This window comes from Aegilops tauschii, chromosome 1, assembly GCF_002575655.3.
Source record: "Aegilops tauschii subsp. strangulata cultivar AL8/78 chromosome 1, Aet v6.0, whole genome shotgun sequence".
NCBI classification, from domain to species: Eukaryota; Viridiplantae; Streptophyta; class Magnoliopsida; order Poales; family Poaceae; genus Aegilops; species Aegilops tauschii.
The window spans coordinates 60,611,743-60,632,087 of record NC_053035.3 but is presented as its reverse complement, the minus strand read 5'-3'; the positions used below and the strand labels follow the sequence as shown (position 1 = coordinate 60,632,087).

Here is a 20,345-nt window from a genome sequence, read left to right as displayed (position 1 = left end):
GAAAACATAGTTGATTATATTTTTCTACACAAAATATAAGCATTTTTGACGAATAACGCCATTGGAAATATTGCTCAAAGGTGTTGCAAGACCATGGTCCTAACCTCCCTTGCCAAAGGTTATCAGTCATGAGAATGAAGTGATTTGAACATCACCAAACTACAATAAAAATGAATAGGACAAACTGAAAAGATAAAGAAGATAACTTGTGCACTTGATGAAACTCTGTAGGACCAAAGTAGTAAAAGCTGACGTTATCGAAAGGCATCACAAACGCACTTTTACAAATTGCAACATCGCATGTCTGACTCACTAGTGATCCATTAGCAGGTTAAATATCATGAGCCTATGCAAGTCAACGAGTGTCTGTTGGCATTGTCGGAAGACTGTACTGATGCAAGACAGTATTGTACAGACATCTCTCACGAGTGTATCTCGTTTCATCAATCCGAGGTGTTTTGCCAATACCATCAAAGGGTTTTGCAACACCAATGTAACACCCCGGTAGTTGAGCTACAGTAACCTCACCCTAATGGGCTATGTCATCATGTTAAGTTAAGCCAATTTGCCACTTGATGAAAATCAGAGTCAAATTCAAATTTCGAATAACAAGATAAATTCTTATTTATTCAAACTGTCAAATAAAAATGTTCGATGGGTTCCAAATATTCAGTAACTAATTTTCATGTGGGAATCAACATTTTAAAAAATATTAGAATGCCCCTAAGCACTTTAAAACTACTCCAGCAGCAGTTATATGGGGCTTTCTAATTTAAAGTAAATATGAATGCTTCTCAAAATAATTTGCAACTACTGGTGCTAACTCAATACCTTACCTAATATTATTGTGCTAACTTGCATATTTAACTAAATCATTTGTTAGCTCAATTTAATATAAAACAGTACGAAATGAATAAACAGAAAAAGAAAAAGGAGAAATAAAAAGAAAACAATAGACCTAAAACTAACGGACCACTTGGACCAACAAGCCGGAAAAAAAGAGAAAGGGGCCCAGCCCACCCCCTCGTCCCCTTCCTCTGCTACAGGGAGGCATGGGGGTCGTGGCGCATATCCCCTGGCCATGGCGAGCCGAGCCCTGCGTGGCGGCCATCGGCCGGCTCCCCTGCTCCTACAAGGCCGACCCCGTGACCCCCGGTAAAACCCTAGCCACTATCCCCCTCCTCCACCTCGCCTCGTTTCCCCTCGATCTGGAGCTCACCTGTGAGGAGCCGGTGTGCGCCGTCGTAAAATCCCGTGGCCACTGTCGTTCCCCCGCCCCCTAGAGTTGCTCGGGAGCTCCACCTCCGTCGTCTACGTCCTCTACGCGAACCATCTCGACCTCAACTCCGCCGCACCGTCGGGATCGAGTTCTTCTCCGCCTTCAGCCACCGCCACAACATCGCCGGATTCGTCGCCGTCAGCTCCTCTTCGACCACCCCTGCACCTCCGCGAGCTTGCCCCCGTCATCACTGTGAGCACCACCATCTTTTCCCCATCTCCCTGCTACCGCATGTGCCTCGTAGCGAACAACCACCGTAGCCATGCTCCGACCTCCGCTCGGCTTCGCTGCCGCCACCGTCACCGGACGTAGGTGCTCGTGCTTCTTGCACCTTCGGGCGCAGAGCGTCGCGCTCGTCCTGTAGGACCAAACCCCCGGGCCAAATGGCCACCTGAGTGCCGATGTCGCGCTCGCCGTCACCGCGTCTGAAACTCTCCTCCTGTCACCCTTGGCCACTCAGCCCGCGCCGTACCCTGCGTCCGGCCGAGCTCCCGCGCGTGCTCGCTGCGCCCGTAGCCGTGCTCCCCCGCGCCACTGTCCGTCCCAGGCCGCGCGCTCGCGTCTGCCCGGCCCGCGCCCCTGCTCCTGCTAGCTGCCGCTGCTACTGCGTGCTGCCTTGCCGCGGCTGCTACGCTCCTCTACATGCCGTTGCTTGCTCTACTGCTGCTGCGCTCCTTCCCCTGTTGCTGCTCGTCCTGCCGCTGGAGCTGCTCTTGTTACTGCCGCTGCTAATACTTAGCTGAAGCCGTTGCCTTTTTGCTAGCCATGGTCGTGCACCTGTGTGTGCTTGTGCGTGATGCACAGCCACATAGCGGGCTAGCCCAATTAGTTAAGAGCCTAATTAAAAGTTAGTTTAGGATTATATTAGTGTTAACTTAGTCTATAGAAAATGACATGTGGGACCCCTCTAATTAGATTAAGTAAATCCATTTAGAAATTGTTAAAATCCTGACATGTGGGCCCCTAACACTGCTCACTTTTTGACCCAGTCAACTTTGACTATGCTGACTTTCTGGCCCCACTTGTCATACACTCTGGGTAGGAATTCATGTGTGCACTTAGCATGTATTCAAGTAAATTCGAAACTAGTAATAATTTCAGGAATTCTAGAAATTGATTAAACCTTTGAAAATTAATATAAAATCATTCTTAACTCGGATGAAAATACTTTGTACATGAAAGTTGCTCAGAACGACGTGACGAATCCATACACGCGGTCTGTTCGTCCGCCACACATCCCTAGCATAGCGAACACGCAATTTTTCCCCTTCGGTTCATCTGTCCGAAAACGCGAAACTTCGGGGATACTTTCCCGGATGTTTTCCCCCTTCGCCGGCATCGCCTAGTACCGCGTTAGGGCATACCTAGCACCGTGTATTGCCTCGTTATGTTTTGTGATGCTTTGTTTGCTCCATATTTACTGTTTCTTCCCCCCTCTTCTTCTCCGGTAGACCCCGAGACTGGCGCTGATGCCACTGAGTACGACTACGGTGTTGACGACCCCTCCTTGCCAGAGCAACCAGGCAAGCCCCCCCCCCCCCTTGATCATCAGATATCGCCTATTCTTCTCTATACTGCTTGCATTAGAGTAGTGTAGCATGTTACTGCTTTCCGTTAATCCTATTCTGCTGCATAGCCTGTCTTTGCCACTACTGTTGTTACCTTTACCTGCAATCCTACATGCTTAGTATAGGATGCTAGTTTTCCATTAGTGGCCCTACATTCTTGTCCGTCTGCTGTGCTATACTATCGGGCTGTGATCACTTGGGAGGTGATCACGGGTTTATACTATATACTTTATACATTATACATGTGGTGACTAAAGTCGGGTCGGCTCGTGGAGCACCCGCGAGTGATTCACGGATTGGGGGCTGAAAGGACCATTGTCCCGACGGCCCTCTGGGTGGATCTTTGTGGCGGAGCGACAGGGCAGGTTGAGACCGCCTAGGTGAGAGGTGGGCCTGGCCCTGGTCGGTGTCCGTGGTTACATCAATTAACACGCTTAACGAGATCTTGGTATTTGATCTGAGTCTAGCCATTTGGTCTATACGCACTAACCAACTACGCGGGAACAGTCATGGGCACTCGACGTCGTGGTATCAGCCGAAGCCTTCGTGACGTCAGCGACTGAGCGGCGTGCGCCGGGTTGGACCGCGTAACGTGACTTCCTTTGAAATGGAGGTTGCTAGGTCTGCTCTCCGGCCGCGTACGCAACGTGCAGGTGTGCAATGGGCGATGGGCCCAGACCCCTGCGCGCATAGGATTTAGACCGGCGTGCTGACCTCTCTGTTGTGCCTAGGTAGGGCCGCGACGTGTTGATCTTCCGCGGCTGGGCATGACCCAGAAAAGTGTGTCCGGCCAAATGGGATCGAGCGTGTTGGGTTATGTGGTGCACCCCTGCAGGGAAGTTTATCTATTCGAATAGCCGTGTCCCTCGGTAAAAGGACGACCCGGAGTTGTACCTTGACCTTATGACAACTAGAACCGGATACTTAATAAAACACACCCTTCCAAGTGCCAGATATAACCCGGTGATCGCTCTCTAACAGGGCGACGAGGAGGGGATCGTCGGGTAGGATTATGCTATACGATGCTACTTGGTGAACTTACCATCTACTCTCTCCTACATGCTGCAAGATGGAGGTGGCCAGAAGCGTAGTCTTCGACAGGATTAGCTATCCCCCTCTTATTCTGGCATTCTGCAGTTCAGTCCACCAATATGGCCTTTTACACATATACCCATGCATATGTAGTGTGACTCCTTGCTTGCGAGTACTTTGGATGAGTACTCACGGTTGCTTTTCTCCCTCTTTTCCCCCTTTCCTTTCTACCTGATTGTCGCAACCAGATGCTGGAGCCCAGGAGCCAGACGCCATCATCGACGACGACTCCTACTACACCGGAGGTGCCTACAACTACGTGCAGCCTGCTGAGGACGACCAGGAGTAGTTAGGAGGATCCCAGGCAGGAGGCCTGCGCCTCTTTCGATCTGTATCCCAGTTTGTGCTAGCCTTCTTAAGGCAAACTTGTTTAACTTATGTCTGTACTCAGATATTGTTGCTTCCGCTGACTCGTCTATGATCGAGCACTAGTATTCGAGCCCTCGAGGCCCCTGGCTTGTATTATGATGCTTGTATGACTTATTTATGTTTTAGAGTTGTGTTGTGATATCTTCCCGTGAGTCCCTGATCTTGATCGTACACGTTTGCGTGCATGATTAGTGTACGATTGAATCGGGGGCGTCACAAGTTGGTATCAGAGCCGACTGCCTGTAGGAATCCCCCTTCCACACTCCTTGGCCGAAGTCGAGTCTAGATATTACAAAACTTTTACTAACATGGCTGTGCGGCCCATGGGCCCACGTCGTCATTGGGTGGTATTAGGATCTTTTACTCCTTGATCTTTACTCTGGGACTCTGAGCTCTCTTCTATTCAGGTTAAAAGATTTTGCTAAAAACAAAACTAACTTTAGGTTCTCGAAAATACTTTCTCCCGGAGAGCCCCTCACTTCAGATGATCGCCTGCTGTACTAGAAGATTCCAAAGTTATTGTACGATGTTCTCTCGAGTCTTTGTGACATCGCATTTGCGATTTCCTTCCACCATCAACCCCTATGAAAACTGCATACACTTGCCATTCATACAATCATTCCCCGTTATCTTGTTATTACAAGATGTCCCGAAATACTCTCTGTTGTCCCGAGAATCCTTTGAGCTTACTGCCTTGCAGTTCTTTACCACATGAATACCCCTACGAATAAATCCTCGCACTTGTCGAGTATCCGCTCATCCCCAGTTGATCATGTGTTTCACAAAAGTCTTCAAAATATCATTCGATCTTCCGAAAATCCCCAGGGGCCTTTTGCTCTACTTGCATTATGATTAATCCCATAAGTCTAGTAATCTTATTGACATCCTTTGTCATTATCATTTTGAGTCTGTTGATTCAATATGTTGCGGTTGCTAGCAATCCTCAACCGAATCGTGGAATTCACCCTTCTGGCTTAGTTGCCAATTTTAAACATGAGATGGTTCTCGCCGAATCAAATTGCCATCGATTGTATACCTAAGCCTATTCAACTTATCCATCTTTGATCAGGCCGTTTGCTTCTGATCTCTTGATTTGGAAAACATAATTCCTTTGCATTTGATTGAATTAGTCGGTTGTTTCTATAATTTTATCTCCTTGCATTGTATCTTCCTCCGATTGAGTACCGATGCTCACATCAGATCCCTTGAGGACCACCGGATCCTTTGTCTGATTTTATCCGATAGCGTCCTTCATATCCAATCACTTTGGAAGTTCTTTCTCCATTGGTAAATCCTATCCTCTGATTGACCAACCATGCTCTGCTTTCGAGCTTGTGTTATTTACTCCTGATGTTTGTGGTATATGTTCCTAAGAGACCCTAATGGGTTGAACCTATGCCTTTTCTAATCTGTGTGAACCCGGAAACTACTACGGGTCATACTCTACTGTTGTTATGTCAGATAAAATTTCAACACAACTTCGTTGAAGGCGACAAGTGAATGAAAGGTTATGCATTAGAGAAGTGGGAGTCGACCTTGAACTTTGTGTTCATGCCCATGGACACGATGTAGATCCTATCATAAAAGCTTCTTGTAATAATAATTGTTTCCTTGATATAATATCATATGGTATCTGAGAATTGACCCCTTTGCAATCGTGGTTCCGGCCATGTTCTCCTTTAAATACCATTTCTCGGACAAGTTGAAGTACTTGTCTTCTGCAGATCTTTGCACCTGTCCAACCTTTACTTTGATCTACCATCGAGTATTACACTCTGGTATCTCGAAAATATCATGGAACTGCATAACTTCTTATGGGTTCTTCATCAACTGTTATTTCTCACCGATTCCAATTTTCTTGGGTTCTGGGTTGTCGTCAACCGAGAACACCGATATGTGAACCGATTCCGCATTCCGGTTCGATAACCCTAAGTAATTTTTGTTGCTTATGAGTTTAATAATCCTTCAAGTCATTCCTAGCCTGATTGGCTATATCATTACCGTGCTGATTTTAACTGTGCTACCTGGTCCTTCCCGGAGCACAAATTTCAACGGTGAGCTAATCTTACGTCGATTTTCCTCGTCATATCATTTCTCCTTGAACAACAAACTTGATTTCGAGTTTGTGTCGTACCCATGGTTCCAATAGCCATTCGCTTCATCATTTCTTTGACTTGATGTCATCACCGATTGATTACATCTTCATGAAGTCTCCCGACCATTGTGTCATGATCATCATCAACATTCTGAGCTCTTCCAGGATATCAGTCAAATTCATGATGTGAAATACCATCCTTGCCCTCGGTGAATTGTATTATCATCGACCACTTTATTGCCTTCCCACCAACACAAACTTGTTCATGTTTGGTGTTATACCTTGAGTTCCTTGCTATCCAGCAATTGTTCTTCTTTACCTTGGAACATTACCATCTCTTATGTAATTAATGTTGTGAGAATTTCACCACCTTTTAAGAATTCGTGATACAGTGATGCTTCTCGCCATCACCATTCTTTTCTTGGTCCCCGTGTTGAGTGAACTTTGTTGTGCGAATTTAATATCTCTAGCAACCCTATTGCTTCAGAGTTATTGGACAATAATTCCAATTTAGAGTGTTGGTTGCTCAATCGCCATTTCGACGTTGGTCGTGCAACCTAGCCCATATTTCGGGTGTACCTTTCAACCAATGTTTACTTGCGTATGTTTTCCTCAGGCATACATCATTATATCATTTGATCTGACAAATGTTATCTCCTTGTTCACATGATTGTGGAAATCCATCTTTTTGGAAATCTCGAGGAATTGTCGCTGAGTCCATCAGCCACCCCCTCATCCTCTCCTTGGTTTACTGATGAACTCTTGTTTCGCAACTCGCTTCCATAGTTCATTTCCCGAGAATCTTACAATGCCATCCCGTCAATTTGTGTTGCACCTCTCATCTCAGGCATCCTGAGTCTGAGTTATCCTGACACCAATCAGATCTGAATCCCGGTCAGATATGATGGTTGGAACATATTTCCAAGAGTTTTAACATTGGTTTTTATATCTCCCGGTAAGGTGATTGCCTAGCACACCTGGCTGGAAGACCTATTATTACAGTATCTCTTTTGGTAAGATTAACCATTTTCACATGAGGAAATTGTAAGACTTATTCTATAAGTTGTTTCCGATGGATCCTTTGTATCCAAAGTTTGACCTTTGCTTGAAGACCATGTTGATGCTATCTTGAAGCATGTCTGTGCTACTCCGATTTTCAATAAGAACATTTGAAGCACAATGCTATAATTTTCTTTATCAATTATCCTAACACCGTTGTTTGGGTAATGTCATGAACTTCCTCTCCCCTTACCTAAATGGTTTTCTATGATATATCCTGTCATGGATATCATGCTCTGATTGTTCTTGGGAAGGATATACCCCTGAAATATGTGTTTAAACACATTTTCTTTCCATTGTTCTGATTTAATCTGATGGACACTTTTCCCTTTCCATTGGTTTGTTTAAACCCTTATTGTGATATATATATATATATATGATATAAGCAGTAATAATTCCCTGCTTGTGCAAACACTTCGGTGTACAACTCTGTCAGCAAGACCCTGTTACTATTGTTGATGACATTCCGGTAGCCACCGATGGACGAGAACTTTGCCTAATGCTCCGCCTCGTTCAACGAGCAGGAAAATGGTTCTCTTCATCCCTCGCCCTTGGTACCGACATTGTTGTCGACATAACTGATAGGCTACACTCTGACATGTCTTGCTATCATGACCGTGCAAGATGTCAACGCCCTTCCTACTTTTAACCACATGGTGGGCCCATAACCCACAGTTCCACATGATTGAAACCTGACTCACCTATACACCCATGTTGCCAAAGTTATCCCTCGGGCTTGATTTCGTATGTAATTCATGGGTCATCTTCCTAGTAATCTACTTTGGTATCAGACGCAATACTTATTCTCGTTGCTCTAGACCCCTCTCACACTTTGCTCAGGCATCGAACGATTGCCTACCCGCTTAAACTTCTCATGTTACCTTCTTACTTTGCTCTCGAAATTTTCTTAAGTTTCAGTTCAAGAGTTGCTTTCCGCCACCTCCCCCGATGTTAGCTACCAGGTAGTCAACTTTGCAGAGGTCCGTTCTTCCGGGATAACCACCCTTTATTCTTTTGTAAGTACTATGGGTTTCCGAAGAAAGGATGCCGACTTCATCATGATGACCTAAAGCAGAGAAATAAAGACATCAACAAAGAGGATCAACTACTTCAGGAAGAGCAACCAAGACCAAGAAGAACCGATAGAATTTCGTAACCAAGACTTTCCCCTTTACTCCACCACTTAAAATCTCGGGACGAGATTTCTTGTAGTGGAGGAGATTTGTAACACCCCGGTAGTTGAGCTACAGTAAAACTAACGGACCACTTGCCCAACAAGCCGAAAAAAAGAGAAAGAGGCCCAGCCCAGCCCACCCCCTCGTCCCCTTCCTCTGCTACAGGGAGGCATGGGGGTCGTGGCGCATATCCCCTGGCCATGGCGAGCCGAGCCCTGCGTGGCGGCCATCGGCCGGCTCCCCCGCTCCTACAAGGCCGACCCGTGACCCCCGGTAAAACCCTAGCCACTATCCCCCTCCTCCACCTCGCCTCTTTTCCCCTCGATCTGGAGCTCGCCTGTGAGGAGCCGGTGTGCGCCGTCGTCAAATCCCGTGGCCACCGTCGTTCCCCCGCCCCCTAGAGTTGCTCGGGAGCTCCACCTCCGTCGTCTACGTCCTCTACGCGAACCATCTCGACCTCAACTCCGCCGCACCGTCGGGATTGAGTTCTTCTCCGCCTTCAGCCACCGCCGCATCATCGCCGGATTCGTCGCCGTCAGCTCCTCTTCAACCACCCCTGCACCTCCCCGAGCTTGCCCCCGTCATCACTGTGAGCACCACCATCTTTTCCCCATCTCCCTGCTACCGCATGTGCCTCGTAGCGAACAACCACCGTAGCCATGCTCCGACCTCCGCTCGGCTTCGCTGCCGCCGCCGTCACCAGACGTAGGTGCTCGTTCTTCTTGCACCTTCGGGCGCGGAGCGTCGCGCTCGTCCTGTAGGACCAAACCCCCGGGCCAAATGGCCACTGGAGTGCCGATGCCGCGCTCGCCGTCACCGCGTCTGAAACTCTGCTCCTGTCACCCTTGGCCACCCCGCCCGCGCCGTACCCTGCGTCCGGCCGAGCTCCCGCGCGTGCTCGCTGCGCCCGTAGCCGTGCTCCCCCGCGCCACTGTCCGTCCCAGGCCACGCGCTCGCGTCTGCCCGGCCCGCGCCCCTGCTCCTGCTAGCTGCCGCTGCTACTGCGTGCTGCCTTGCCGCGGCTGCTACGCTCCTCTACATGCCGCTGCTTGCTCTACTGCTGCTGCGCTCCTTCCCCTGTTGCTGCTCGTCCTGCCGCTGGAGCTGCTCTTGTTACTGCCACTGCTAATACTTAGCTGAAGCCGTTGCCTTTTTGCTAGCCATGGTCGTGCACCTGTGTGTGCTTGTGCGTGATGCACAGCCACATAGTGGGCCAGCCCAATTAGTTAAGAGCCTAATTAAAAGTTAGTTTAGGATTATATTAGTGTTAACTTAGTCTATAGCAAATGACATGTGGGACCCCTCTAATTAGATTAAGTAAATCCATTTAGAAATTGTTAAAATCCTGACATGTGGGCCCTTAACACTGCCCACTTTTTGACCCAGTCAACTTTGACTATGCTGACTTTCTGGCCCCACTTGTCATACACTCTGGGTAGGAATTCATGTGTGCACTTAGCATGTATTCAAGTAAATTTGAAATTAGTAATAATTTCAGGAATTCTAGAAATTGATTAAAACTTTGAAAATTAATATAAAATCATACGTAACTCGGATGAAAATACTTTGTACATGAAAGTTGCTCAGAACGACGTGACGAATCCGAACACGCGGTCTGTTCGTCCGCCACACATCCCTAGCATAGCGAACACGCAACTTTTCTCCTCCGGTTCATCTGTCCGAAAACGCGAAACTTCGGGGATACTTTCCCGGATGTTTCCCCCCTTCGCTGGCATCGCCTAGTACCGCGTTAGAGCATACCTAGCACCGTGTATTGCCTCGTTATGTTTTGTGATGCTTTGTTTGCTCTGTATTTACTGTTTCTTCCCCCCTCTTCTTCTCCGGTAGACCCCGAGACCGGCGCTGATGCCACCGAGTACGACTACGGTGTTGACGACCCCTCCTTCTTGCCAGAGCAACCAGGCAAGCCCCCCCTTGATCACCAGATATCGCCTATTCTTCTCTATACTGCTTGCATTAGAGTAGTGTAGCATGTTACTGCTTTCCGTTAATCCTATTCTGCTGCATAGCTTGTCTTTGCCACTACTGTTGTTACCTTTACCTGCAATCCTACATGCTTAGTATAGGATGCTAGTTTTCCATCAGTGGCCCTACATTCTTGTCCGTCTGCTGTGCTATACTATCGGGCTGTGATCACTTGGGAGGTGATCACGGGTTTATAATATATACTTTATACATTATACATGTGGTGACTAAAGTCGGGTCGGCTCGTGGAGCACCCGCGAGTGATTCACGGATTGGGGGCTGAAAGGACCTTTGTCCCGACGGCCCTCTGGGTGGATCTTTGTGGCGGAGCGACAGGGCAGGTTGAGACCGCCTAGGTGAGAGGTGGGCCTGGCCCTGGTCGGTGTCCGTGGTTACATCAATTAACACGCTTAACGAGATCTTGGTATTTGATCTGAGTCTGGCCATTTGGTCTATACGCACTAACCAACTACGCGGGAACAGTTATGGGCACTCATCGTCGTGGTATCAGCCGAAGCCTTCGTGACGTTAGCGACTGAGCGGCGTGCGCCGGGTTGGACCGCGTAACGTGACTTCCTTTGAAATGGAGGTTGCTAGGTCTGCTCTCCGGCCGCGTACGCAACGTGCAGGTGTGCAATGGGCGATGGGCCCAGACCCCTGCACGTATAGGATTTAGACCGGCGTGCTGACCTCTCTGTTGTGCCTAGGTAGGGCTGCGATGTGTTGATCTTCCGCGGCCGGGCATGACCCAGAAAATTGTGTCCGGCCAAATGAGATCGAGCGTGTTGGGTTATGTGGTGCACCCCTGCAGGGAAGTTTATCTATTCGAATAGCCGTGTCCCTCGGTAAAAGGACGACCCGGAGTTGTACCTTGACCTTATGACAACTAGAACCGGATACTTAATAAAACACACCCTTCCAAGTGCCAGATATAACCCGGCGATCGCTCTCTAACAGTGCGACGAGGAGGGGATCGCCGGGTAGGATTATGCTATACGATGCTACTTGGTGAACTTACCATCTACTCTCTCCTACATGCTGCAAGATGGAGGTGGCCAGAAGCGTAGTCTTCGACAGGATTAGCTATCCCCCTCTTATTCTGGCATTCTGCAGTTCAGTCCACCGATATGGCCTTTTACACATATACCCATGCATATGTAGTGTGGCTCCTTGCTTGCGAGTACTTTAGATGAGTACTCACGGTTGCTTTTCTCCCTCTTTTCCCCCTTTCCTTTCTACCTGGTTGTCGCAACCAGATGCTGGAGCCCAGGAGCCAGACGCCACCGTCGACGACGACTCCTACTACACCGGAGGTGCCTACTACTACGTGCAGCCCGCTGACGACGACCAGGAGTAGTTAGGAGGATCCCAGGCAGGAGGCCTGCGCCTCTTTCGATCTATATCCCAATTTGTGCTAGCCTTCTTAAGGCAAACTTGTTTAACTTATATTTGTACTCAGATATTGTTGCTTCCGCTGACTCGTCTATGATCGAGCACTAGTATTCGAGCCCTCGAGGCCCCTGACTTGTATTATGATGCTTGTATGACTTATTTATGTTTTAGAGTTGTGTTGTGATATCTTCCCGTGAGCCCCTGATCTTGATCGTACACGTTTGTGTGCATGATTAGTGTACGATTGAATCGGGGGCGTCACAACCAACATCCCACCGAACAACACGACTGTTGACCAAGAGCTCCGCTATAGGGACAGCAACCCTAGTCACTTTGTGAGGTGAGCTTAGCCATATGCATCGCCGAAGGGTGCAATTAACCCAGACTGTACCACAGACTGTACCAAGAGCACGATAGTCACCACATCACCATCGACGGTCACAAAATATCATAGAATTGGGCTGAGCTTTGGGGGTAAATCGAAGAACCGACGGTAGAGACCACACGATCAACATGAGGGTACCAACTGCGGTGTCGCCCATTGCCGCCGGTGACCCCCCCCCCCCCCCCCCCCCACCCCCCAATCAAACACCGCTGCTGAGGAGCGAGAATCACATCAGGATAGAAGTGGATTCCTATGCGACACCCGCAAGAAAGAAACGACGCTCACAAATGGCATTGTCGTTGAGCCTGCGGCCAAATCCACGCCACCATCGAGAAGCAGAGCCGCGGCACAGAGGACACTTGTTGGTCCGTTTGTGATTTTTGAAAATCACTGTCTCAAACGCTCTTTTATTTGTTTACATAGGGAGTACAAATGAATAGGTACGCATATTTGTACGAGCTTCTAAGCAGTATCAGCGTAACGTTTTGCGGTCCGTTCATAATTGCACGCCACATTTTGCTTTAAAACACAGGATCCATACAGGCTACTGCAGTACTGGTAGTGCATACAGGATCTAATAGGCACCATATTTGTAAACAGTATCGGCGTAACACTGTTCCGTCCGTTCATAACTGTATGCCACTTTCATTGTGTTAAATATACATACAGGATCCATAACATTGTTCCGTCCGTTCACAATTGCAAGGCACGTTTGTGTGTGCTATAAATACAGGGTACTGCGGTACTGGCAGTACATTTTTGTTCCACGTGCATGTACCGTGTCCGGCCAGAGACACGCTTTCACTTTTCACCCGGACACGGTACAGTCCCTACAACACGCCTTTAAAGTTGACCGTTCTCTTCCGAGTCTTGAATCGTCAACAGGGTACGAGGAAGTGAGGTTGCTGATAGATAGAAAGAAGAGCAAGTCGGGACCGGTGAAACCGTCTCGGTGCCGTCAAAAGCTCGCCAGCAGCGCTCACTTGAAGCTCCGACCGTTCTCAACATCGGGAGAGATCAGAGATGTTGATTTGTACTCACACCATTGTTGTGTTAGCATTTCGCTTAAGAAATGTGCTGTTTAGTGCTGGCACAGAACCACTCCACTGTAAATCTATAATCCCGTGTTGGTCCGTACCGATATTCCTCTTGGGCGCCGGTAATTGGAAACGGAATCCCATCTGAGACGCTGTCGTTTTTTCTTACTTCACGGGTTAGTCCAGGCACCAGCAGCCAGCAGCCAGCCGCAGAGGCGCGTGCTCCGGCTGTCCGCCACGCCCGGCCGACCGTGGTCGCAGAGTCAGACCGCGCCGCGTCCCCCGCCTCCGGTCCAAAAACACGTGTACGCCGGGCCACCAGGAAGCCGCCGCCGCCGCGAGCCACCATCGCAGCAGTGGAAACGCGAGCAGAAAGAAGAAAGACATCCAAACGGAACGGAAACCCCGACGCGGTCACCCCCGTCCACTCCTCCCCAACCCCGCCGCGTCCCGCCCGCCCTTTTACCTTTTCCACGGGCTCTAATTTAATCCGTCCGTCCGCGCCCCCGCCCCGTCCTCTGATCCTCTGATCCTCTGCTCCGCTCCTACTCCCGCCACCGTCACCGCCTCCGCCCCCTCGTGCGCGCCGCCGCCCAGCGCCTCGCAGATGACGGCCGCCGCCGTCACGCTCTCCCTCCAATGACCCGCGCGCAGTCCATACCCCAGCTCGCCGCGGCGCTCCTCCTCCCCTTCCTCCTCCTGCTGCTGCTGCTCGCGCACGCGGAGGTCGCGGCCTCCACGCTCGCCGTCGCGGGGGGCTCCGCCGTCTGCGGCGTCGCCGCCGACAACGGCACCGTCTACTGCGTCGCGGCCACAGCCGGCTCGTCGGCCTACAACGCCTCCGCCTCCCCCGTCGCGCCGCAGCTCGTCTTCTCGCAGGTCTCGGGCGGCGCGGGGTTCCTCTGCGGCGTCGGCGCGGTCCCAGGCGGCGGCGGCGCACCGGGGGCGCTCTTCTGCTGGGCGCCGGCCGCGCCGGGGCAGCTCAGGCGGGTGTACAGGGGCCCTGCCCCGCTCTCGGACCTCGCCGTCGGGGCCGACCACGTCGCGGCGTACGACGGGCAGGCGCGCGGGATCCGATGGTGGAGGAGGGGGTCTGGCCAGTTCCCGGAGCTGGCCCTCGGCGCGTTCGGCTCCCTCGTCTCCGGCGACGGCTTCACCTGCGCGCTCCAGACCGGCAACTCCTCCTCCGCGGTCCGATGCTGGGGCCTGCGGGGTAGCGACGTGCAGGCGGCCTTCGCCAACGTCTCCGTGTCGTCCCTCGCCGCGGGGGGCTCCCGCGCGTGCGGCGTGGTGTCGGCCACCGGCGCCGTGCTCTGCTCTGGCTTTGTTGACAAGCTCCCGCAGAACGACATCTACCCGCACGGGCTCGCCGTCGGCGACTCCCACGCCTGCGGGCTCCGGCGGCCTAACCGCACCGCCGTGTGCTGGAACCTCGCGGGACCGACCCCCACCATGTACTACCCGGCCTTCGGGACGGCGTTCGAGTTCCTCGTCGCCGGTGGCAACCTCACGTGCGGCCTCGTCACCGCCAACTTCACCGTGCAGTGCTGGTCGTCGACCTCGTCGGTGGTGGACAACGAGGCGGTGATGGTGCCGTTGCCCGCGATTCTCCCCGGCTCCTGCGTCCGCAACGAGTCCTCGTGCGAATGCGGCGTTTACCCTCGGTCCGGAGAGCTCTGCGCGAGCGCGGGCGCGGGCGGCGGCGTTATCTGCAATAGGCTGTGCGACAACTCGACGCCGCCGCCGGCACCGGCGTCGCCTCCTCAGTCACCAACCACGGCTACAAAGCCAGTGTCCAAAGTCTGGATCGCCTTCGCCGTCGTCGGCGCGGTCGGCGTCTTCGCTGGCATCTGCTCTATCATCTACTGCTTCGTCTTCGGCTTCTGCAGCCACAAGAGGATCCACAACTCCGTCCAGCCCAATATCGCCAGCAACGCGCCCGCTGCGGCGGCGGATAACGTCGGTGCCGTCGGCGTCGGAGTCGGCGCCGTGGCGAGCCCCTACGGCTCGCCGAACGGGTCACGGGCGCGTGGCCTCTTCCGGCGGCAGCTCTCCCGCGCCATGACGCGGCAGCGCAGCGGGCCGTCGTCCTTCAACTTCAAGGAGCACACCGAGGAGTACACGTTCGCGCAGCTGGCGACGGCGACGAACGGCTTCGCACCGGAGGCCAAGATCGGCGCGGGAAGCTTCGGCACTGTTTACCGGGGCAAGCTCCCCGACGGGCGCGAGGTTGCCATCAAGCGCGGCGAGGCGTCAGGGCCAATGGCGCGCAAGTTCCAGGAGAAGGAGAGCGCGTTCCGGTCGGAGCTGGCCTTCCTCTCCCGCCTCCACCACAAGCACCTGGTCGGCCTGGTGGGCTACTGCGAGGAGAACGACGAGCGGCTGCTGGTGTACGAGTACATGAAGAACGGCGCGCTCTACGACCACCTCCACCCCAAGGGCGGCGGCGCCGACGCCGACGCGGCGTCGCCGGTGGTGTCGTCGTGGAAGCTGCGCATCAAGATCCTGCTGGACGCGTCGCGGGGCATCGAGTACCTGCACTCGTACGCCGTGCCGCCCATCATCCACCGCGACATCAAGTCGTCCAACATCCTGCTGGACGGCGGGTGGGTGGCGCGCGTGTCGGACTTCGGGCTGTCGCTGATGGGCCCGCCGGAGACGGAGGAGGCGGGCGGCGCGCAGGCGCCGCAGCAGCACCTGTCCATGAAGGCCGCCGGCACGGTGGGGTACATGGACCCGGAGTACTACGGCCTGCACCACCTCACCGTGAAGAGCGACGTGTACGGCTTCGGCGTGGTGATGCTGGAGACGCTAACGGGGAAGCGCGCCATCTTCAAGGAGGCCGAGGGCGGGAGCCCCGTGAGCGTGGTGGACTACGCGCAGCCGAGCATCGTGGCCGGGGAGCTCGGCAAGGTGCTGGACGGGCGCGCGCCGGAGCCCTCGCCGCACGAGGCCGAGGCCGTCGAGCTGGTGGCGTACACGGCCGTGCACTGCGTGCGGCTCGAGGGCAAGGACCGGCCGGCGATGGCCGACATCGTGGCCAACCTAGAGACGGCGTTCGCGCTCTGCGAGGGCAGCGCGGGCGGCAGCCGCGGCGCCGGCGGCACCACCACGGGCGGCGGCTTCGGCAACAGCTCGTCCAGCGCCAGCCTCTCCATGACGTCCATGGAGCTGTCGGGACGGCTCGCGGAGTAGCTAAATCCCTTCGTGAAAATTCGAATCCAGGAGTTTCAAATTGTGATTAGCCCGGGAAGGAGGAGGCGAGGTCCTTGGATCGTAATCCGTTTGTTAGTTCATTGATTTTTGATTTGAGGGTAGATTTTGGAACCGGAGAGGTCTCTCTCTGTGTGTGTGATCTGTGCTGTGATTATCTCGCTCATCTCACACATTTTGTTCTTGGTGGATGTACATGATCGTATTGAACTGATCTCTTCTCTCCCCTGGTTTGGAACATGCATGAGAAAAATTTCCAGGTTCTCAACCATCATCTGCTTTTGAGGCATCAGTCCCAACACGATAATGTGAACACCATCATCTGCGTTCCAAAACCACTCTGGTGGGATTCCAGCAGAATCATTGCGTTCCAAGCAGCTTTCGGGCATTCCGGAAGGAAGAATCAATCTTGATCATCATCGTCGAGCATCTTTGGAGTTTGAACAGATCAAAGCGCCGTCTCCCGCCCCGTTTTCTCTTCTTCGCTTTTGGTCTCCGGTCTCAGGAGTATGGAGCGGTCAAATTTCTTTATTCCAACCCATACGCAGACGCAGACGCATCGCTCGTCGGTCAATCGGGGGTTCGCCCAGAAGTGGTTCCGGGCTGCTTCCTGCCAGCGAGCAAGTTTGGTGTGATTTTGGGTCTACCGTGACGACTACGTACGGCACGGTCGTTTTCTCCGGGCACTTCACGTCATTTTGGCCAACGGTAGTCTCGTGCTCTTTCCTTCCTTCATGGTGTGCAGTTTCGACAACCATCATGACAAAAGGATTGGTCAGGACGAAGCGGATGCCGTTATCAATTTCAACGCCGATCTCTATACAAACTACTGTAGGTCTTTATTAGCCCCTCACCATCGCAAAAATGACAGATTTTTAGTTCCCACACGAAGGGGTTTGATTTATGATGTGGCTGCGGTTTTAATGGCCGTCCGGCAAACTCAAAAGTACACTGTCCAAAACAGATTAGCAAAAAAATCAATTAATGAAAAAAAAACTGAAATTCTATGAAAATCAGCAACTTTTGAAAACGAACAATATGAAGGTAGATTAATAAAAGTTCTATAATATTATTTTTGAAATTGAATAATCTAGGAAAATGAAAATGAATTTTTGAAATGTTGTTCAACAATTTTAGATATTTTTTGGAATTCTATACTTTTTGTCAAAACTTATATTTTTATGTTCTCTTTTTTCGTTTTATGAAGTAAAGAATTTTATTTATTACTGTATATGTATTATAAATTTTAGGTTCTTCAAAATCATTTTATTCCTGCATTTTCTTCTTTTGATGATTTGGTTGTTTCTTTTTGTCATGATTGGGTTGCCATACTTTCAAAACAACCACCACATCATCAGGCAAAATGTTTTGAGTAGTGTGAGGGACCAAGTCCACTTGCTATTTAAAGTTAATGATAATAATTAAAATTGGCAATTACTTGAGAGACCAAATAAAAAGTATGATACAAGAAATAAAATTGGTAAATTGTTGACAGACCAAATAAAACTGATCACACATATGACTTTTTTCCTTTTATTGACATCACACACAATATTTTCCTACCAAAGAAACCATCACACATATATCATTTCTGTGAGTAAAACCTATCTCTCACTGGCCTAAAAAATCCATGTCTTGTCTATGGCGACAAATGCGGTAAGGATTTTGGATAGATGTGGAAGGCCATATGAGGTCTCAGATATGGCTCCGATTTTAATGGCAGTCCAGCGAACTAAAAAGTGGAATTGCATAAAATGTTCAAAATGAAGTAGCAAAAGACTCAATAAAAAACTGAAATGTTATTTGAAAATCAGGGACTTTTGAAAAGAAATAACATGAAGGTGCATCAATGGAAAATACTACAATTGTTTGAAATTGAAGAATTTTGGAAAATGGGAAATAAACGTTTGAAATGCCTTTGAACAAAATTAATTACTTTTCATAATTCTCCTTTTGGTCAGAATACTTTTTTAATCTTCTATTTTTTATGTCATAAATTAAGCAGCTATATTTAATATTGTATTATACTCCCTCCTTCCCATTTTCTAAGCGCCTAAAGCATGGTTGTGCCTAGGAGATTTTAATGAGACCTTATATGGCACGGAGCATTTCAGTCGGGCTGCAAGACTGGAATGGCAGATGCGTGCGTTTAGGGAAACTTTGGAGGACTGCTCCTTGCAAGATCTTGGTTATACGGGGTTACCTTATACATGGGATAACAGGAAGGCGGGCAATATGAATGTCAAAGCCCTTCTTGACAGAGGACTGGCGAATAAAGCGTTCTTACAAATGTTCGACCATGTACGAGTTCTTCACATCAGCGTGGTGGAATCAGACCACTGTTTGGTCTCGGTTCAGACTCAAGATGTGCAATATAAAAGGGGACCGAAACCCTTTCGGTATGAGGATGTTTGGCAGTTCCATGTGGAATATGATAAGTTTGTCGCGGAGGCGTGGCGTAGAAACTGTACTGGACAGGGACTTGCAAGTATTCAAGCCACTTTAACTCAGCTTCAGAGCAAGCTGGGGAATTGGGGTGCTCGTGAGTTTGGTTGTCTAGCCAAGAAAGTAAAGAAGCTGCAGAAAAAGCTGGAGCTTTTGAGACAGCAGTCAATCGGCAGAGGACCATCCGATGAGGAGAAGGCCACTGTGCTGAAACTGCGTGAAGCATTACGGAAAGAGGAAATATGGATCAGGTAGCGCTCTCGCGTACCTTGGCTTCGGAAAGGCGATCGGAACACAACGTATTATCATGCACAAGCAGCGCAACGGAAGCGGTTGAATCAGATTGCCAATCTTCGACGTTCAGATGGGTCTTTCTGTCAGTCTGAAGCTGAAGATAAGGCGGAGGTGTAGACGTTCTATCAGAATTTATATACTTCTCAAGGTTTTAATGATATGAGCGAGCTGCTTCAGTTTGTTCCGGAGCGTGTTAATGGGAACATGAATGTATTCCTGAATAAACCCTTCTAGCCAGAGGAGGTTCGTACTGCACTATTCCAGATGTCACCTTCCAAAGCTCCGGGCGTCGATGGGTTTACTGCAGGTTTCTTTCAAAGGCACTAGAACCTTGTGACTTGGTGTTGGCTATCCTTGGTTTTTTGAATGGTGGTGACTTACCGGTGGGCTTTAATGATACATCGATTACTCTTATCCCTAACTTGAAAAATCCACAGTCTATAACTCAATACCGACCCATCTCTTTGTGTCCAGCGCCCTACAAGATTGGGGCTAAGATGATTACTAACCGTTTGAAAGAGGTTATGGATGCAGTTGTGGGAGAGGAACAGAGTGCATTTGTTCCCGGCCGCTTGATTACTGATAATGTGGTGGTCGCCTTCGAAAGTGTCCATACTATGAGAAGGCAGATGAAAGGAAGGAATTATACATGTGCTATCAAGTTGGACATGATGAAGGCCTATGACCGTGTTGAATGGCTTTACTTGGAGGCAATCATGCTCAAGCTTGGTTTTAGCAGTAATTTTGTGAACTTGATCATGCGATGTGTAACTTCGGTCAGGTTCTCGGTGAGAGTGAATGGTGAACTACAACCATATTTTACACCGTCATGTGGATTGCAACAAGGGGACCCTGTTTCACATTTCCTTTTTCTCTTATGTGCGGAAGGCCACTTACTTCTCTACTCAACTACTATTTTGGTCCTAATGTTGACAGAGGCATAAGAGTGTCCTTTC

At 50.3% G+C, this 20,345-nt stretch overlaps 1 protein-coding gene and 2 long non-coding RNA genes across 3 annotated transcripts; all 3 read left to right on the top strand.

Moving 5' to 3' along the window:
* The first annotated feature begins 1,045 nt into the window (after positions 1-1,045).
* On the top strand, positions 1,046-4,415 carry LOC141041554 (uncharacterized). Its single transcript, XR_012201907.1, has 3 exons — positions 1,046-1,471; positions 2,731-2,802; positions 4,128-4,415. It is a non-coding gene; the product is annotated as an uncharacterized lncRNA (long non-coding RNA).
* A 3,411-nt stretch (positions 4,416-7,826) lies between these two features.
* Positions 7,827-12,185, top strand: LOC141041555 (uncharacterized). The gene is made up of 3 exons (XR_012201908.1): positions 7,827-9,226; positions 10,486-10,560; positions 11,880-12,185. It is a non-coding gene; the product is annotated as an uncharacterized lncRNA (long non-coding RNA).
* A 1,663-nt stretch (positions 12,186-13,848) lies between these two features.
* LOC109736600 (putative serine/threonine-protein kinase-like protein CCR3) lies at positions 13,849-16,918 on the top strand. Its single transcript, XM_020295814.4, has one exon. The coding sequence runs from the start codon at positions 14,077-14,079 to the stop codon at positions 16,630-16,632; it is 2,556 nt and encodes an 851-aa protein (XP_020151403.1). The 5' UTR covers positions 13,849-14,076; the 3' UTR covers positions 16,633-16,918.
* Positions 16,919-20,345: the final 3,427 nt, after the last annotated feature.

Coding starts and splice junctions, on each gene's coding strand:
- LOC109736600 (XM_020295814.4), top strand. CDS start 14,077: ATGACCCGCGCGCAGTCCATACCCCAGCTCGCCGCGGCGCTCCTCCTC.